At 39.2% G+C, this 19,680-nt stretch overlaps 1 protein-coding gene across 1 annotated transcript in view; it reads right to left on the minus strand.

Moving 5' to 3' along the window:
* lin7a (lin-7 homolog A (C. elegans)) overlaps positions 1-19,680 on the minus strand; it is a 43,026-nt gene that overhangs the window by 11,476 nt on the left and 11,870 nt on the right. Inside the window, exons 2-3 of the mRNA XM_052120318.1 lie at positions 14,835-14,953; positions 4,335-4,406 (exon numbers count right to left, since the gene is read on the minus strand). Of these exons, the coding sequence (XP_051976278.1) occupies positions 4,335-4,406; positions 14,835-14,953 (191 nt within the window). The remainder of the gene's footprint in view (positions 1-4,334; positions 4,407-14,834; positions 14,954-19,680) is intronic.

The following is a 19,680-nucleotide window of genomic DNA, read 5'->3' on the forward strand; positions in this document are numbered from 1 at the left end:
CTAAACGTGCAGCACTGTGGGACTCACTATTAAGCCATTCATCAAAAGGAAAACACCACCAAGGATTTTCAGAGACTTTGAAGGCAGCAGATTCACGAAAGGCAAACCAAGCAGTTTTCTGATCTCTGGAACTGAAAGAACAGCACCTTACCTGACTGAGTGTTCAGTCAAACTCAAAGAAATGCTGTTTGAAAGTGCTCTGCATGCTAGACAATCTACCTACTTCCTACATCCATTCTAAGGGAAGAAGATGCAAGGGGACATATGGCAAGAATTTTTAAAACCAGGACTTGATGGTGGATGTAGATGGTCCCAACTTCAAGCTTGCACAACTACTTATTTTTACTTGTCGACTAGTCTATGTTTACCTGATGAGTCAGCAAATGCTGTGCAGCATTTGCAGTCTGTTCGTTTCGGGCGACTCTTTTTCAGGCAAGTCCTTTGCTTACCGGTTTCTGCTGTTTCTAGGCAACTTGCTTATTGTCTACATTAGCATTTTACATTCCAAGTAATGCACAATAGCTCCATAAAAATTCCATATGCATTAGTGAGAATCTTTAATGGCAATGAATATTGGCTTCTAACATTTATATCAGTGATGTATTTGGAATGCAATTAGCGAATGATGAAATGCATCCCAGACCCCCGGAGCTCTCGCTGCAGGGAATCCCATAGGATGACTGGGGCTTTTAGAGCTGTACTCCATCCTATTTATGTGCTATTGATTGAAAACTCTCCCAACGGCATCCATGCAAGCCGCTCACGGCATGCTAATTACCCTTATGCTGGTGTTTTCCGTTCTATATTCTTTTCAAACCTGTAGCAGGGTGCTCTGAGGCATTCCAAGGATTTTGTAATTTACATCTATATTGGAACTTTAATTGACTAGAATGTTAATTCTACTCATTTGGGTAGACTTGCTCATGTAGCATACTAATTAAATAAGGTATAATGGGCATTGCCATGCAATAGCTTTATATTATAAGCACAAGGTATGCTCAAACGAGGAACACAAATCTTAAAGGTATTGCCTTGTTTTCTTTGTGCTGAAATTGTTGCAGTTATTGTCAATGACATCTGGGCTTTCAAAGTATAAATAGTAGCAAGTCCCAATAAAAATGTATTATAACCTTGCATTAGTGACAAGGACATTGATTCATTAAAATTCTGAAAGCATACACTGCACATGAATTACCATCCAATCAAGAGATTACAAAGAGGAAAGTCATCGCAGAACATGAAACCATTATCCCAGAATATACTGTATATCACCTCTTCAACTTTTGTTCTTTGCAACTATCAGAATAATAGCTTGATAAGATGAAGGGCTATATTTTTTTTCCTGAGGCCCACTTATAATGTTAGTCAAGGTTTCTTGCACCAAAAACATAATTTACTCTTGCATTACAATTTTCCACCTTTTCTTCTGATTGTTATAATTTAATAGGTTTACTTTGTGCTGTTTTGCCTTTGAGACCTCCAAGTAACAGCCTCTTTGCATGTACACTGTGCAAGAACACTTACTTTGTGGTTAAAGACTAACTGTTGGTTGTAACATGATTGCTGTTTCATCTTTCAATAACAGCTTCTGCAAATCCTGAATTATAGCAACATGTTCACAAAACATTCCAAGCCAAAATGCCACTCAAATGGTTAATAAACCGAAATTACAAGGGAACTTGGTCGTTTCTAAAGTTATGTCGAACCAGCCAGGAGCAGCACAATGTTTGGCAACCCCAAATAGACTATTACCCTCAGTTTGGGCCACAATTAAAACAACACCCACAAGAGTGGCCTATTGAGCTATTCATTCAAGGTATCACTGGGTACCGCTCTGCATTCTTGGTAGCATCCAAACATGCATTGTATTTTCTCTCTCTGTTCATTGACCTCTTTGCGTGGGAGAGATTGTGCGTTGTCTTGATGGCAGTGTGGCCTTTATTTGGCAGGGCAAACATTTGGCGGATTGGCGTATATGTCCCTCTGTGTGTTGGACCAATTCAATGTTGTGGCATGGCTGAAAGTGCTAAATTGAAATTCTGCCACTAAGGCTGCATTTACAGCCAATTATATCAGACGTTTGGCATAGATGAGATCTTGCATGTGTGTGTATACAGTAAAAGCACTTATGAGATTAGATTTTTGGCTGTGCAATTTAGGACACTTTTAAATTTTGTTCTAAATCCAATATGTGTCTGACATCTGGTCATGACTTGTGTACAAATCTCTTATTTCGGGAATTTTGGTCAATGTTATATAACAGAGATTAATTGACCTAATGCATGGGAATTCCAATGTGTGAACCATGGAGGGAGTACATGCGTTTTAAGTGAGTATTAAGAGTGAAAGCGATTAATACTTTATATAGGTTTTCACCTGTGTGTCATTTACCTAATTATCCCTCATGTATATAATGCCCTGTTTTTCTGTTCACCTTTGTTGGTTGTTAATGTTTTTCCCCAGTTCATGCTCCGGTTTAAGTCCTGGTTGTTTTCGCTTCCTGATTTCCTGTCTTGCCTTGCCTTGTTTCCAAGTTCATCCTATTTTGTATTTAGTTTTATTCTTATTAAAATAGCTGCTCTTAGATCATGCCCTCGTGACCTCCCTCACTGCTACAGGCATGTCTCATAGTGAATTTAAAGACACAACTTCTCTAAGATGGTTTTACTGTCAGCATGGTGATTAAAACAGCACTATCAAAACAAAACAATAATTACAGAAAAACAAATTGACATGTGACTGTGACCCATCCCTTGATCAACTGTTTCAGGTTTACCTGAGGGGAGTTATACATTACAAAATGTTAAAAACCAGCAAGACACAAAAGAATGGAACAGAATGCAGAGGTCTTGAAAAAAGATGGATTATTTTTTCACTTTAAAAAGCAGTGTGAGATGTAATGTTACGGCTGGAGTTTTAATGTAGACAATTATGGTTGTTGCTTTAAAGCGGGTTAAATGTAAGATTATAACTTTTCCTAGAGTGTTTTATTGCACAAACGGTCTATCGGCTTATTAAAGCACCGCTGCTAAAAATATAAAAACTATGAAAATAAATATCTAGATAAACTAGTCAACCTCACTCATTTTTGATGTACTACTGGCCCATCCTTAGTCAACGTACATATTACAATACCCTCATCATGCAGCCCATTGTATTTACTCACTAAGCACTTAATTAGAAACACCTGTACATCTACTTATTCATACAATCAAATCAGTCAGTCATGTGGCAGCAGTGCAATGCAAAAACATCAAGCAGATCCAGGTCAGGAGCTTCAGTTAATGTTCACATCAACCATCATAATGGAGAAAAACATTTGATCTCCAAAATGTTTGACCGTGTCATGATTGTTGGTGTCAGATGGGCTGGTTTGAGTATTTCTGTAACTGCTGATCTCCTGGGATTTTCACACACACACAACATTCTCTTTTCAGAGTTTACTCAGAATGGTGGCAAAAACAAAAACCATCCAGTGAGCGGCAGTTCTGTGTATGGAAATGCCTTATTGATGAGAGAGGCCAACAGAGAATGGCCAGACTGGTTCAAACTGACAAAGTCTACGGTAAAGATAACCCCTCTGTACAATTGTGGTGAGCAGAATAGCATCTCAGAATGCACAAAACGTTGAACCTTTAGTAGATGACCACAGTGGGCACTTTATTAGGAATGTAGTGCTCCTAATAATGTGCTCAGTGAATGTAGGTATAAACTGTATGGCAAGCCAAATGCTCAAAAAGATTAAACTGTTTTAGTACTGAACAGTGCCCACTAATATCCATGCGAACCCACAGGACAGCCCAGAGTGAATCAATTTAATTGTGTAATCCACTGATAACATGGTACAGATCAATTGTCACAGATCAAAGTCTTGTAAAGTATCGAAGTAAACACAGTCAGTTATATCTAAGTGAATGTAAGTAGACGGGACATAATATTGGTTCTGTGCTCTAGGCTTTACAGTGTAAATGCAGCCAAAAACATTCATCAAGACCCATCCTTTCAGCGAGTCAGCTCATCCAGTCATTCTTTCCATCTCTTTCTTTTTTTTTAACTCTCCTATCTTTCTTGCAAGAGTGCATTCTTCACACATAGCATACATTTGAAAACACACTGGTGCAGTGACTGAAGAGGATTTAGGTGTCTGCAAGCACATTCAAAATATCCTCAGCTGGATATTGCAGCTCAATTTCAGCTTACTGCTCATTAGACTACTGAAAAGGGCTAACAAGAGGAATGATCATTAGTCTGGCAGACACATAATTTAATGTGTAGTACAGAAACACAGGTATTTGAATAACCAGGAAATGTACAAACAACAAAGTCAGACCTACCTTAGCCGTGGCACGTGCTTGATACTCCGGACAGCCATTCACCGTTATCGTTTCATGCATATATTGATAGACCTTTTAAAAAATAGAGAGGAAGAGAGACATAGAGAAAGACATTTCAGTTGCATACATTAAAAAGATATTTAATAATCAAGATGATGAATATCATGAAGCAAACGTGATTGATATTCCTCAAAAGGCATGCTGCAACAGTAAGCATTTCAAATTCAATTCAGTAATCAGTATGCAGAAAATGTACTAGATTTGCAGATGAAAGGGCAATTCAATGGTATAAATGTGATCAAAAGCGAAACCGCATCAGTTTCTTTATACAGTCAATGACTTAAATATTATGGTTCACTTATTTACATACAGTATGATACTCTTCCTTACGTGATATAAAACGAGAGTACGTGAACACAAACGCTTCTAGTAAAACAAGCTCGTTTTCATGCATTGTTGCATTCTGAAATGTGGCTAGTGGCAGTGGTGGCTCAGCGGTTCAGGCTTAAGGCTCTGGGTTACTGACTAGAAGGTTGGGGGTTCAAGCCCCAGCACCACCAAGGCACCACTGTTGGGCCCTTGAGCAAGGCCCTTGACCCTATCTGCTCCAGGGGCGCCGTATCATGGCTGACCCCAACTTAGCTGGGATATGTGAACATTTTTTACTAATAGGAAATTATGTGCCTATGATACATTCCATCCACCAACATACAGGCTTGAAAACAAAATATGCAAATGCTTCTAGGTACACAAACTCAATTTCAGGCATTGTTGAATTTCGAGATGTGTCAGTGCTCAATTCATAACGCAACATAAGTATGCTTAATTCTAAGCATTGACGCAATGATGTGCCTATGATACTTTACCATTCTCTAAGATGAAGGTTTCAAAAAAAAAAAAAAATGGCTCATGTACGTAAACATAAACGGTCCTAGGTATGTAAGCTTGATTTCATGCATTGTTGAATTCCAAAATTTGTCAGTAAATATGTTAGAATGGCAATTGTACAATGCAAGTATGAATTGCATTCCTCGTACTGCCTCAAGGGGCGCTATAGTAAGCATTCGTTTCTTTTACGTTCAATTTTCTCTTTCAGGTCAACTAATGGAATCTTACTAAATATATTAAAGTTATTTAAACTGTTGACATGTTAATTGCAAGCAATTATGTTCCTGTCTTAAATCTTTCGTTGAATGAAGAACCTCATTCTGAGCTACACTATGGTCTTTAGAGTAAGGCCTCTTAGACATGATATGATTGCAAAAATAGCTGAATACAAATATTGATAGAGGGATCTAAAGTGACAGACAATATTGTAAAGATATATGTCTGAATCAGCACAGCCCTATTTCAGATATTATGCTAAGAACTGTGTCAATATGCTAAAGAAACAGGTCTACATGAGTGAATACAACATTTTCGGCCTTTGAAACTTTGCTATGTAGATGTATTCCCCATTCGATTAATACAAACCTTTATCATGCCTTTTATATTGTTTTGTTAAAACGTCTCAATTTCGTAGTTGTGCTTGATCATGTTCAAGCTATGGACTTTGTAAAAGCACACTGCTTGAATCGTCATTCATCACTAGTTCTATTTCCACAAACAGGGGCATGTACTGTACATCTTTATTCAAAGCACCCAGGGACGAGACTATAAGCTTCAAGTCCTTTGTGCATTTGGAGGAACTATGTTTATCTCACTACCCAATGCTTCTGAAATGCAGCTGGTGCTACAAGAAGTCTGTCTCTACCAAATAAGAAATCTGGGGCAAATTCACTAAATAGTTGTGTCGCTTCACCTTGTGTAAGTGATAGCTCATTTCCTATCTTACTACTGAGACTCTAGTGTGATAAAAGACTATTTTAAATGTCTCTTTCTATGCCTGTTGCTCTACCAACTTTAAACTGCTCAATGTAAACCTTCTCAGCAGGCAGGTACTGTCGAGTGGCCTTTAGAATCTGCTTTAAAAGAAATGATAGTGTCTGCTTGGTGTCAATGCCTTAACAAAATATAATCGGGTACCAAGCAGAGATGACAACCTGCAGGTGAAATATGCTTAATTCTGAAAGCACTACCTTTATGATGTGAGCACAGCGTCTTCTACAGCATGTTGTTCCCCTTATTTATTTACTGCAGTTGTTATTTTATGTGTCTGGCTTGTCATTGCTTTAAAAATTCAGCATGTTTGGGAAGTCTCTTGAGGCTCTGCAGCAGGTTCAATGAAGTCTTCCTCAGTTTAAGGAATGTTCATTTAAAAATGAAAACTCAGTAAGCATTTAATCCCCTTCATATCATTGCAACTGTATGACTTACTTCTACAAAATAAATTTCTGAACTCTTTTATCAACAAAATCATAGTGATCAGCTGTCAAGCTCCATAAAGCACAAAAAAGCACTAAAAGTTCAATACAATATCATTGCAATATATAATATCACACTGATCAGCCAAAACATTAAAAACACCGGCCTAATATTGTGTAGGTCCCCCTCGTGCCACCAACCTGCTCAATAGTCAAACCTGCCCGTCTGGCACCAACAATCATGCAATGGTCCAAATCAAATTTTTCCCCATTCTGATGGTTGATGTGAACATTAACTGAAGCTCCTGACCCGTATCTGCATGATTTTATTCACTGCACTGCTGCAACATGATTGGCTGATTAGATAATCACATGGATGATTGTTGGTGTCAGATGGGCTGGTTTGAGTATTTCTGTAACTGCTGATCTCCTGGGATTTTCACACACACGCAACAGTCTCTAGAATTTACTCGAATGGTTCCAAAAACAGAAAACATCCAGTGAGTGTCAGTTCTGTGGACGGAATCACCTTGTTGATGATAGAGGTCAACAGAGAATGGCCAGACTGATTCAAACTGACGAAGTCTACGGTATCTCGGATAACCGCTCTGTACAATTGTAGTGAGAAGAATATGATCTCTGAATGCTAATCTGAGATGTGGGTTGGTGCTGTTTTGGTGGCACGAGGGGGACCTACACAATATTAGGTAGGTGGTTTAATGTTGTGGCTGATTGGTGAATATATCCATATACAACAAGCTATATTTCAAGTCTCCTGAAACAATGCAGAGTATATTACAGTAGTGAATCTAAGTAGAAAGAACCAATGCCAATTGGCATCAAACCTGACACGTAGCATCTTGGTTTATGGTGTTTGACAAATGATGGGTAAATGATGACAGAATTTTCATTTTTAATGATCTATCCCTTTAATACCTCCACCTCATATGGCTTCTGTCTCAAAACACTCAAGTTCACCTTCACAGCCAAATTTAACAACCAGTATTTTATATGAAAACTGAACAACACTTTTAAAATCACAATCACCTATTAGAGTTTCTGCATTAACATTTTTAGCTCCTTATTTTGTTTAGTGTGCCATTAACAAAGAACCCGCTAAAAATACCCTTTATTAGCAAAAACATTTATAAATTCAATAGATAGATCTATACATCCAGACAAAACAATTCAATAGATTTAAGACCTAAGTAAGACTTTCAAGAGCAATACCTCTTTGTGCGTGCGTCTTTACGTGTAGAAGATTGTGTGTCTTGGAAAGGCATGAATATCAATAAAAGGTCAAGGTATTTCAGGATGTCATTTTATAAACTGGCTACAAAAACAGCAAGTGGTTGAAATGCCAATATGATTTACGTTTTGATTTTGTACTCTCTAATAAGTAATTCAATTAAAGCTATTAAAACACAAATCTACACACAAGTTACCCTTAAACTTAAAAAAGTACTTTTTGGTACTATCACTGATCCTGATGTTCAAACCAGTTATTGCTCATCAATATCTATTTGGGATCTTAGATTGAGAAAACAGACCTTGGGAACCATTTTATGTAGTACTTCTACTGGAAAACAATCCATTTGTTGTTGGTAGTGTAATTTTTAAGGCAGTCAACAAGACTAATAGGGCTCTTTTTAACCACTTATCTCATTGTGCCTTCAATAATATCACCTCTCTCTTTTGCCTATTCAGTTGAATCATATCAAATCTGTCAAGAGCAAAAAAAATAAAAAAATATATATGTATTTAAAAAAAATTTAAACAATATTTTAGGACAAGTTCATATTTTTGCTTTGAAACTATTTTTGTGGCAATTTAGCAAATTTTTTCCTTAGTTCTCATTACCATAAAAAAGAAAACAAAAAAAAACAAAATGTGGAAAAATGATATATTAGGCCTATTTAAATGGTAAAGTATTTAGGTATCATGGTACCATTTTTCTATTACCTTTCATTTATGCTAATTTAATAAAACATTATTGTCCGATCAGGATAATAAGCATTACTGTATTACTGTAGTAATAAGAGTGAAATTTTTGTTGCTGTTACGAACGCCGGTGAATATTCCCCTATCGACCACCGGAGGTCTCCATCACCCGAATACTGACTTTCCACCTTGAACTCCATTTCCCATAATCCCCGTACGGACACTGATTACCTGCTCACCTGTTCCTGATTTAATTGTGAAGTCTTGTTTTGCCCCGGATACATTACTGAGCGTTTCCCATTCCCCGTCTTACCTGTGTTTGACTCTGCTTTGGATATTTACCGTTTACGTCGGTTTACTGTCTGCCTACTGTTGTGTCTGACTGGATTACTGACAGTGTTGTTTGCTGCCTGCCCTGAACATCTGCCTGTCTCACTACGTTTCTGCCCTGCTTCTGATATTACTGTTTGGCTGGATTATTCGACCTACGCCTGTCTGTAATTGAGTTGTTGTGTTTAATAAACTGTACATGGATCCCACTCAACCAGAGTCCTCATTACATTTGCATTACAGTAATAAATACAATTATGGCAAAATATGCTAAATTGTAATGACAATAATGTTACAGTTCCAAAAAATCTTAATGGTCCTCAAATAGTCTCTGTTAACTTTATGCAAAGTCATTTATAATTTCTTATTTTTTCTTTTGATTCTGGGGAGAAATATCACATACTTTGAGATTCATCCTGTCTTCCAGTTCTCCTTTCTCCACAATTCTGTCTCAGCTTAGTTCTTGTTTCTCAGTCTTCCTCTCTCCCATGTCTACAGGGAGCACTCTGTTTCCTCAAAGCTCACTGGGTATTCCATTGGCTGTCATTAATCCAGATCTGATTTATCTTAGCAGGAATAGCACACACATACAGGTGTATTGCTCCCGACTCCTCACTACTCTTTTTGAGAGTGGGGAAAAATGCCCATAGGCCAGAGAGAGCGTGCTTTCCTGCCTATAAAGAGGAAATGATAGTCTGTAATGTCTGTAAAGAGAAGACAACAGAGATAGAGATACGAGGGAGGCAGAGTGAGGAGACGCCTTCGGTTGTTCACATTTGAAACATCCTTTTCTTACTCTTTACATCTTTTGTTTACATCTTTTGAGTTTAGTGTTTGAGGCAATTGGTCGCTAGATATTCACAAGTATAATTGTATATTCCACTTAGTTTATTGTCTGTCGAAATAACATAAATTCTGATCACACATCTACACACATTTACTCAAATTCAAAAGGATGGTTTTACAGAAAACTCCAAAGAAATTAAAGTTGTTGTAGGTGTATTTCTGTGGCAATCTATTATGGCCCTTTCACATGGCTTCAATGCACCGCTCAATGCAAGAGGTATGCGTCGCTTTGAATTCCTCAAGACAAGTCACGGAACGTCAATTTTGTGAGTTTGCTAGAAAAAAACATGTGCACTAGTGATGTAACAGTAAAGGCCTATTCACACCAAGGGCTCTGTTTTTGTGACCATGCAAAGTTTGCTTTTTTCGTGAGACGCTGATTCTAAGCGCAATTTTTGTGCCAATGCAAAATGCAAGTGGCTGTGGTTGGGAGTGTTTGAGCTATATGTGGGTGTATGTGCAAACTGTGGGTGTATTGTATGTTAATAAAGTGGTGCAAAGTGCAATTTGCTATTTTCCTGAGAAATACTGCACTAAGACGATTCAGCACCACGTCTGTTTTCAGAGCAAAGTCTAAATTCAGTTCCTGCATTTGCAGTTTGGAGATTCCACATCAGGTGGCAATAACGTTCCTGTCCCAACTTAGAGAATATACTGGATCATCAAATTCTTTCCCTGACAATCACTGCTGTAGCTGTTTTATGAAACAAAATTTCATGAGATTTGTGTTAAACTATAGGTCATGTTTTATTTTTAATTATTATTAAGCTTATATTTACAATTGTATCTATGACCTAATTGGTGTTCGTATTTTTCCACCTGTTGTCGTAGCGTGATTTTAAGTCACTGCAAAAAAGGCCGGTGGATGAAGTTGGAGAGGGTAAAATGTTTGGATTTGGTATGATTTTTTTGCCACTTCGTTACTTCGATTGTATTTTCATTTCATTTAAAGTGTTATTTGAATTAAGAAATAATTCGTTTTCTTATTTCATTATTGCATATTCGTATTCAGAGTTTCTTGTGCATGACGTGCAAGAGAACACTGTTAAAGGAATACTTGTGTTGTATAAAGCTGGCATTAAAATAGCAGAGAAGTTTGGCAATGCGTTTGGTTAGACTCAAAGTAAATCATATATATATATATATATATATATATATATATATATTTTGTGACAGGGCAGAGGGCGGGCCGGGTCATGATGCTGCACACCCGGCCCCTAATCAGGCTAATCAAGCCTCAGAAAGGATATAGGCCAATTGGAAGCTGCAGTGCGAGAGAGAGATTTACGGGCAGCTGCCAGACACCTTTGTGTGTTTGTTTTTTTTGTTTATTTCTTCTATATATATATATGAATACCAAAAAGGACTCTTTATATGCAATATTTTACTACGCGTCTAGCCAAACGAACTGCCAAACCTATTTGTGATGCCCAGATAACACAACAGGCAGAGTGATATACTAATACAATACCACACGAGCAATAGTGCTGTTCTGGCCGTATGTCAGCACGGCTGTGATTCAGCCATAGGCACTCAAGTTCCATTTCAGATATTTCAGATTATCCCGCCCCTAAACAGCTTGAGAAAACAAAGCCAAAGGGCTGTTCTTTGCCAGAATAAGCTGTTAAGTGGACCAGACTTTAAGACTCAAGTCAAAAGTCTGGCTTTGCAAGGCTAGGTTTGCCATGACAATTCTCATTTGTATATTTTTCCAGACAAACATGGCACAAAGAGGCTATTCCACATACACAAATACACAATTTCACAGTTCAAAAAGAGAGAATTTGACATCTGTGACCCCATAGAACAGGAGTAAGCACTGATTCACTAGGCTCTTGGTTGATAATGGCCTGTTGTTGTATTCCTTTGGGATTTGTGTCTGAAGTCATACACACGTTTGCAGAGTTGATGATCTCTCTGACAGACGGTGGGATTGTGGGAAATGATTCTCGCCAAGATTAAAGCATTCATTCCATCTGATAGCACGTTACTGGAAGAAATTGGGTTTTAGGTTAGTAGAGTTTTTTTTCTGACTTTCAAAAATACATTACAGTAGCATTAAATGATCAGATACCACTAGAAAGCAGGAAAAAACGACTGATTTCTCTGTTGGGGTTTCTCAAACATAGTCAAAGACTAGATGAGAATAGCTGTAATCTAGGACTGACTGAGGTCTTGAATAGGTAACTATACATTTAGTTTGGTTGGAAAGACAAGTTGAATTATTTTCTGTGGTTATTGACAACATGTCAGAGCAATTAAACCCTGTAGTTGAGAATCAGTCTGTGTTTTGCAGATGGTAGTGTCTTTATTGATCTTAATTTTGCCAGTCACTTTCATTTCACATGGCTAAGCGAGCTTAATGACTCATTTGAATGGGTCAGAGTGACACATCTTGTCATTAAGTACCAAAGTTGCTGTAGTCATGATCTTCTTTTTCTATTCTTTTTGGAGGACGTTGCATGGCACAGTTCATCATACTGACATTGTTCCTGCCATGAAGAGCTTTACTGATGGCACTGTAAATTGAACCAATGTTGTGGCTAGCGAATTTCGTCTCATACCCTCGTTATGGGAATGTAAGAGACAGATTGCGCCATATGATACCGTGCGCAATGAAATGAGCTCATAGAGCATCAATGCAAGGCTTGGGGAAACTGCGGCCTAATGGATGCTGGGAGAGTGAATTGATGTCCCACTGAAAGTTTTATTACAGTTATGCACTGTACTCTCGGTTGATGAGAGATTGTGATGCTACAGTGGCAAAATGAAACTGTGCTTAATGATTCATCTGTTGTGACATCTGGTGTTGAGCTTGATAAAATGAATCTCGTATCCAATCTGAAGCATGCCTCTACAGATGTTCCATGTCAGGTTTGGCACATTTGATCATGCATAGCTACTAGTGTATTAGTATCAGCCTCAGACAGAAAACCAGCACACCGTCTGATGAATATTATACCCAAAAATGGCAAGAGATTTTCTAAAATTGCAAGATCTGATTGTCTGGCTTTAAACAATATCCGTGAGTCAGGGTGCACAGGTTTGAAGGAATTTGCCAGGAAAGAAAAAACACTTTTATTTTTAATCATCAGTCTGAATGGTTCTGAGCACAGTGAGTAACGTTTCTAGCAGCATTTCAGCATTTGATGGTACGGTGTGTACGCATTTAATTTTTTTTAACCTTGGTGTACTCACAGAAAGCACACGCACAGACCGTGTTCTTCTGCAGCTAAGTCCTGAATCAACTTTAGACTGATTGGGGGTAACATTTTGGAGCTGAAGGGAGCACAAACTCATTGCTCTTGGCTTTTTAGCTTTTTAAATGTCATGTAAACATAACGAATTAGGGCTGGGTGTCAATACAGATGTCCAAATTAAATTCGATTTTGATTAACATGCTCTCGATTTGATTCCGATTTTGACTGGATTTGAATAGATTATGATTACTTGGGTATATGAAGGTAAACACACTGGAGCCAATGAAAAAATGTCTGATAGGAGATGGCGCTTGTGTGGGAGTGGTGGTGGTGTAGTGGGCTAAAGCACTAATCTGTTAAACAGAAGGTTGTCGGTTCAATCCCACAGCCACCACAACTCCAGGTTGCTCCGGGGGGGGATTGTCCCTGTAATAAGGGCTCTGTAAGTCGCTTTGGATAAAAGCGTCTGCCAAATGCATAAATGTAAATGTTGTCTGTGAGTCGGCATAATGTGTCTGATCTTGGGGTACCGGAACTCTCATATACTAATGTGGCAGGGCGGAGGGCGGGGCTGGGTCAAGGCTAATCAAGCCTCCGAGAGGGATAAAGGCCGACTGCGGAGGCTTGATTAGCCTGATAAGGGACCGGGTGTGTATGATCACGACCCAGCCCCGCCCTCCGCCCTGCCACAACAACATGCCGACATCCCGTGTGATCATGTTGGTCAAACAGCACACGGGTACCAAAATGAGGAAATAAAAAGCGATATTTAAGATTCTCATTATTTATGAAGATTCTCTATGAACTCTCTTTTGCTTTTGGCCTGTTAATGAGATCAACCAGTGTTTGTCTTGCAATAAATACTGCCATAGAGTAAATGATCTTGTGATTTTTAAGTATCGCTATTGTTCAAATGAAGTGATTAATCAGAAAATCTTTTAAAACAAACTGCTATTGGTCAGTTAATGTGTCCATTCTATGGCCTTTTCCTGTGTAAGTTGGCAGTTCTTGGCCAGTATAAGCTCCAAAGTGGACCAGACTTTCTGTTGAAAAAATCTTGCTATATGATTGAATGAATGTTACACTTATATAGTGCTTATCTGACACTACACTCAAAGCATTTTACATAGTGAACAGTGGACTCTCCTCAGCCACTACCAGTGTGCTGCTTCCACCTGGATGATTAAAATAAGGGATCAGTTGATATTCTGTATTGTGTCACAATGAACAATCACACAGCTATACACACACTCACTCACACACACTGTGGTGTCAAACCTAAGAGCAGCATGTAATCAACCTTGTAATAATGAATTAAATAAACATACAAATTAACATAACCATTTCTTTGCTCACCCTGTGCTCTCAGACACCCCTAGATGGGAAAAATATTTCCACCAGGATAGCACATGAAGGCAATATTGAAAAATGTGCCTGTGAGTGAGATAAAGTGTGTTGAAAACCATTTCCATCTGTTTACTTGTGCGGCTCTGCTATTTGAACATGGAAATGGGCGATGGGGACATCTTAAAATGGCAAGGATGTTGTGCTGCAACTGCACTTAAAACCACAGTGGCCCAGGTCACGATCTACCAAACCTCATTCTCTGAATAAATGTGTTTCAGAAAGTGTATGTAACAAGTAGGGAAGAGCAGAGAGGAACAGGCATCCGTTGCCACTATCTCTGCCTGACAGACGCATACTGCCTTCAGACATATTACTGAACCTGTCGCTAACAACATGCTCAGATGAGGCTGAGATTCCATCCCATAATTGATGACATTCATTTCATTTCCCTACAATCTTCATTTCTGCTGTAGCCAACACTGGGTTTTCCGAGAGAGGTGGCAGCAAGGATTATTACAGGTGATGTGACTCACCTCTCTAATGGCTGTGCAGAACTCACTCTGTAGAACCTTCTTCAGGGACTGCAGCTTGTGACCTGGGACATCGCCTGACTCCTGTAATTTTTCCAGCAGCTCAATTGCTCTGGCAACATCTGAGAGAGAAAGAACAAACAAATGTTTTAAGAGTAAAGGACAGAAAGAAGGTAAGTTGTGCAATGCTGTTACAATAGCAGCAAAGGGCAGGGAGAAATGGTGGAGCTGCAACGAATCGATTGGTGGGATAATGGAAATAGACTTGCTCAGGGCCAGTGGGGCCAATGAAAGCATTCAGTGCTCTCTTTACATGGAGCAAAAGATGTCACACTGCCATACCCCTTCCATTCACCTCGGCATAGACACATTTACTGGGGTCACTCGTGGTCTGTTGTTGCAAAATAGCAATGGAATGGAAGAGAGGTGAATGTTTGTCATTGCTTTCTCTGTATGATTCATACCATAATCAAGACACTAAATGGGGATGGTTGGCTTGTCATCTAAAAACCAGCATATTAATTAGTGAGTTCAACTTTATCTACTATTTTATAAATGTTTTGTCTTTGGTTAACACACCCCTCCCTTCAGCACTCCTTTGGAAGCTCCGCCCCCAAATTAATGCACGCCAGACAGTTTTACGAACACCAGATCCAGACACTCACAACTCTCCTGCTACTAAAATCTAACATCACAACAGCATATTTGGGTTCTGTGAAACATAGCAAAATGTATGTTACCCACATATCGAGAAGAAAAAGGGCAACTTCTGCTTCTGTCTTCAAGCCTTTTACTTCTCAGGGGTCTCCCCACCACTGAAAAGCCTCGCAGATGTTGACGCGGTTCCTAGCCCTCGACTTATCATAATACTTCTTTTTTTAGATTATATTTGTCTGACCTTTTTCTCTCGGTCTGTTTCTTAGCCATTTGTCCTCCTTGGATTTTAGAAAGTTTGCATCAGCCAGATTTTCAATCGCTCTTCTAATGAATTTCCCTCTCAATCTGTCCCCACCCCCCATCCTGTGCACATGCAAGAACCACCGCCTATACTACTGAGTGCACCTTTAAAAGTGAAGCGTGTCATTTCTGGCCACTAGCACCCCCAAACAGACTAGACCCTTTTCACTGACTGACGACACATTTCTGCCTTAATTTAGCAGGGTACATTTTAGGGCTATTGCTTTAATGTGTTAATTCAATGTGACTAAATATTTAAAAAATAATTATGCTAAAAAATGTGCACAATTAATCATACTTTTATTTGTTGTAAGGCTTAAGATGTATCTAAATATATTCAGATATATCACTTTTTCTGTGGTTTTAGTGTGCTGACAAAATGCTGTGCTTTATTAAGAAGTTGCATCTCTAAATTCCATGGCAAGAGTCATCAAAGCATTGCTTTTGTAACAAATTCACTGCCATGAAAACAGTTTAATAAGCATACTTTGTTTATTTGTGAGTGCTATTGTAATTTTGTGCAATAAAAGGTAGTCTGTACTTATTTATTATTAAATGCAGATATTATTGTGGCAGGGCGGAGGGCGGAGGACAGGGACGGGTCATGATTCTACACACCCGGTCCCTTATCAGGCTAATCAAGCCTCCGAGAGGGATAAAGGCCGACTGCGGAGGATTGTGCGGGAGAGAGAGATCGTTTATGGACATGTCCGCCATGTGTGTTTGTGTCTTCTGTTTCAGTTTTTATTAAAATATTATTTATATTGACAAGCCGGTTCTCGCCTCCTCCTTCCCATTGAACTTCTTTACACTGGTGCCGAAACCCGGGAAGGAGGAAGGATACGCCGTAGTAGAGTTCTCGCCACTACAGTCCACCGCAATGGAGCAGCTGCGGCCATCTGCCGGGGGAGCCGCCTGGAAGCGGACGACGGCCGCTGACCGCGAGGGGAGAAGGGGCTCGCTGCAGACCGCCTGGAGTGGGAGAACCGCTGCCAGAGGCGGGGGAGACCCCTTCTGTTCCCCGAGAACGTGGCGGGTGTTCCATCTGCCAGGGGCTGGAGGACTGCCTACGATCCGCCCGGAGACGCGCGGCTGTCGTCTGTTAGAGGGTGGAGGAGTGGCCGAGGAACATGCTATGGCGTATCGGAGAACTGCGGAGTAAGTTTTTTTTTTCATCTCTCTCTCCTCTCTCTTTCTCACTGCCGCTCCACGTTGGCCTTTTCCCTCTCGTTTAAATTGTAGTGTTTTTTTGGGGGGTGCTACACTGTTACAGGAAGTACCAACACATTTTTATTATTTCTGTTTCCCTCCCCTTGTCCCCTCCCTCATCCAGGTGGACGGGGATGACCTGCCGACAGTAATGGCTCAATCGTCACATGTTTATTAGACTGCTTCCCCTTTAAGACCGAGTTCAGATCTAATAGGCTCCTGATGCAGCATATTTTCTCCCCAACTATTAACTACGTCCATTTAAGACATAAACTGTGTTTAAGTGAATCTTCAAGCCGGTCGTTTTGACATATTTTTGTGTATAGTTGATCGTTTAGATGCGCACATGAAACCCAAAGTAGCCTATAGTTTGCTTGTCTCGTTGCGGTGTGTTTCGGAGCGCGCGCCGCCTTGGGAACGGTATCTCTTGCCCTCTTTTTATTATTAAACGCGTCCCGCAATTTAGCAACAGTAGCTAGACTGCATTTTACAACAATCACCGATCGTGCTTATTCTGACTTTAAGTTTGAGTTTTAGGGAGAAATGTCAGTGCACCGCTGTGAAGGGAAGGAAGTTGTGCTAGACAGAATGCGGCTTATGTATAAATATTCTTTTTATAATCTTTGGAACGCGAAATCTAAAATAAAATCAGACTAATAATCACATATCTAAACCAGGCTATGTCTGAATGTTTAGTTCTGTCACTCATTACGCAGGGCTCGTTTTGTGCTCGCTGTGGCACCGCGTGAGCGAGTTCTCTCTCTCTCTCTCTCACTGCGAATAGCTAAATTGCATCACAGACAAATGGTTTCATATTATTATTATACACAGAAATGGCTGGCGAGATAAAATAACTTTCTCTTTATAGCAATAAAGAATGTATTTTCTTAATTTCTCCAGTACCGACAGCAGAACCGATGACGTCCGAGCTTACCAAAGCCAGTCCTTCAATAGCCTATAGTGCGTTGGTATCTTTTTATTACTTATTTATCTGCATTGAGTGACAACCCTCTCAAATATAAGACACACAAACAGAACAAATAAAAGTCTCAGATTCACTGTCTGTAATTGCAAAATTCTTGCTTACTTATTGTGACATGATAGCAACCCTTCTGCTGTGATAATGCAACTTCAACTACGCTATCAATATCCAAAGTAGCCGAACGTCATGTCGCCTATCGCGTTTGTCACGTTTTTTCTTGAAGTTGGCAGTAACATATCAAAAGTTTTTAATTAAATCTAAAGAAGTTATACAAATTTAACCCTTACTGTTTTCTCCAAGGAACTTAGCTCCTTCCTTAGGCACTGGATGAGGTCTGCTCACTCTGCTGGAAAATGGCTCTAGGGGCAGCGTGCGTCAAACACGTGTTCCACAACAACACTAGGCTGCCCACAGATGCGGCTGCCTAATAATCGGCTTGATATGCGTGGATATTGGCCGATGCCGATTATGTAAAAAATGCAAAAAATTCGGCCGATTAATCGGTCGACCTCTAGCTGATATGATTAGTGAAATCATGTTGGCTGGTCATTTTGTGCCAGGGCCAAAAAACTGTGAAATTTGGGTTTTTATGATAAAGTACATTTTTTTGGCCAATGAAGCTTTTTGTAATTATTTAAAATGCATCTGCTCACTCAGTACAATAATCTAGAAACAACGTGAATTAACACCACAACAACAGAAGCAGATTGCAAAACACAAAATGTATGTCACTGCCAATACTTTTGGCCACGGCTATACTTTTATTTTTGTGCAGTCATGTTCATTGACTTCATATATTTATAATTTCGAATATATTTAGCATTTTGAGCTACACTTGATGTATGAAAGGTGCTATACAAATACAATTATTATTATTATTATTATTATTATGTTAGTTGTCAAATCTGTCATTTATTGTTGAATATCAAGTTGATTTTGAAAATATTTAGCTCCTACTAAAGAGGCTGAGCCTCATTTAGCAGTTTTTAGCACTTATCACAGTTTCTTTCTTTTTTTTATGTGCAGTACTGCTCAGGGAGAAAAATGAAGAAGATCTTAAAAGTAAACAATGTCTCACAAATAGACCCAAACCAACCTACATGAGGAAATAGCTTTGTTTGTACACAGATAGCAGAGCAAAGTGGGACAAATCCTTGCAGGAACTAATAAAACCCAACCCAGCGAGACTAAGGGAGCAAATACAAAAGCTATTAAAGCCTGTGGGCTCATGGGAAAACAACAGATTGCTAGAACAGAGCATCAGAGCAAAATCTCTTGCAGTTTGAGGACATTTCTGTCCATCACGTCAAGATGAGGTTGCAACCTTTCGCTGAAATCTTTAAATGCCAAATGGGTGAGTTTGGCACATTTTTCATCATATTTGCACTTATTCACTGAAATTATGTGTTTAAATTGAATCTCTTTGTTAATAAAACATCTTAGATTCTATTAAAAAGTTGACAGCAAGATCCATAACAGCGGTTCCCTGGCATGCCCCAATTAGCTTCAGCACAGAGCTGCCAGAGGAATGTTTGCATGAAATGAATCACTCTATTACCACCACACATCTCTAAATTGATGAGTGATGCTTTTTGGTGAAAAAATAAATACAAGCAATGGCATAAACTGGCCCCAAGCGGCTTTCTGGCTCTGATATCAAGCAGGGGTGAAGCAACTGTGAACCAAATGTGTCATTGGTCC

The sequence above is a fragment of the Xyrauchen texanus genome, chromosome 47 (assembly GCF_025860055.1).
Source record: "Xyrauchen texanus isolate HMW12.3.18 chromosome 47, RBS_HiC_50CHRs, whole genome shotgun sequence".
Taxonomy (NCBI): domain Eukaryota; kingdom Metazoa; phylum Chordata; class Actinopteri; order Cypriniformes; family Catostomidae; genus Xyrauchen; species Xyrauchen texanus.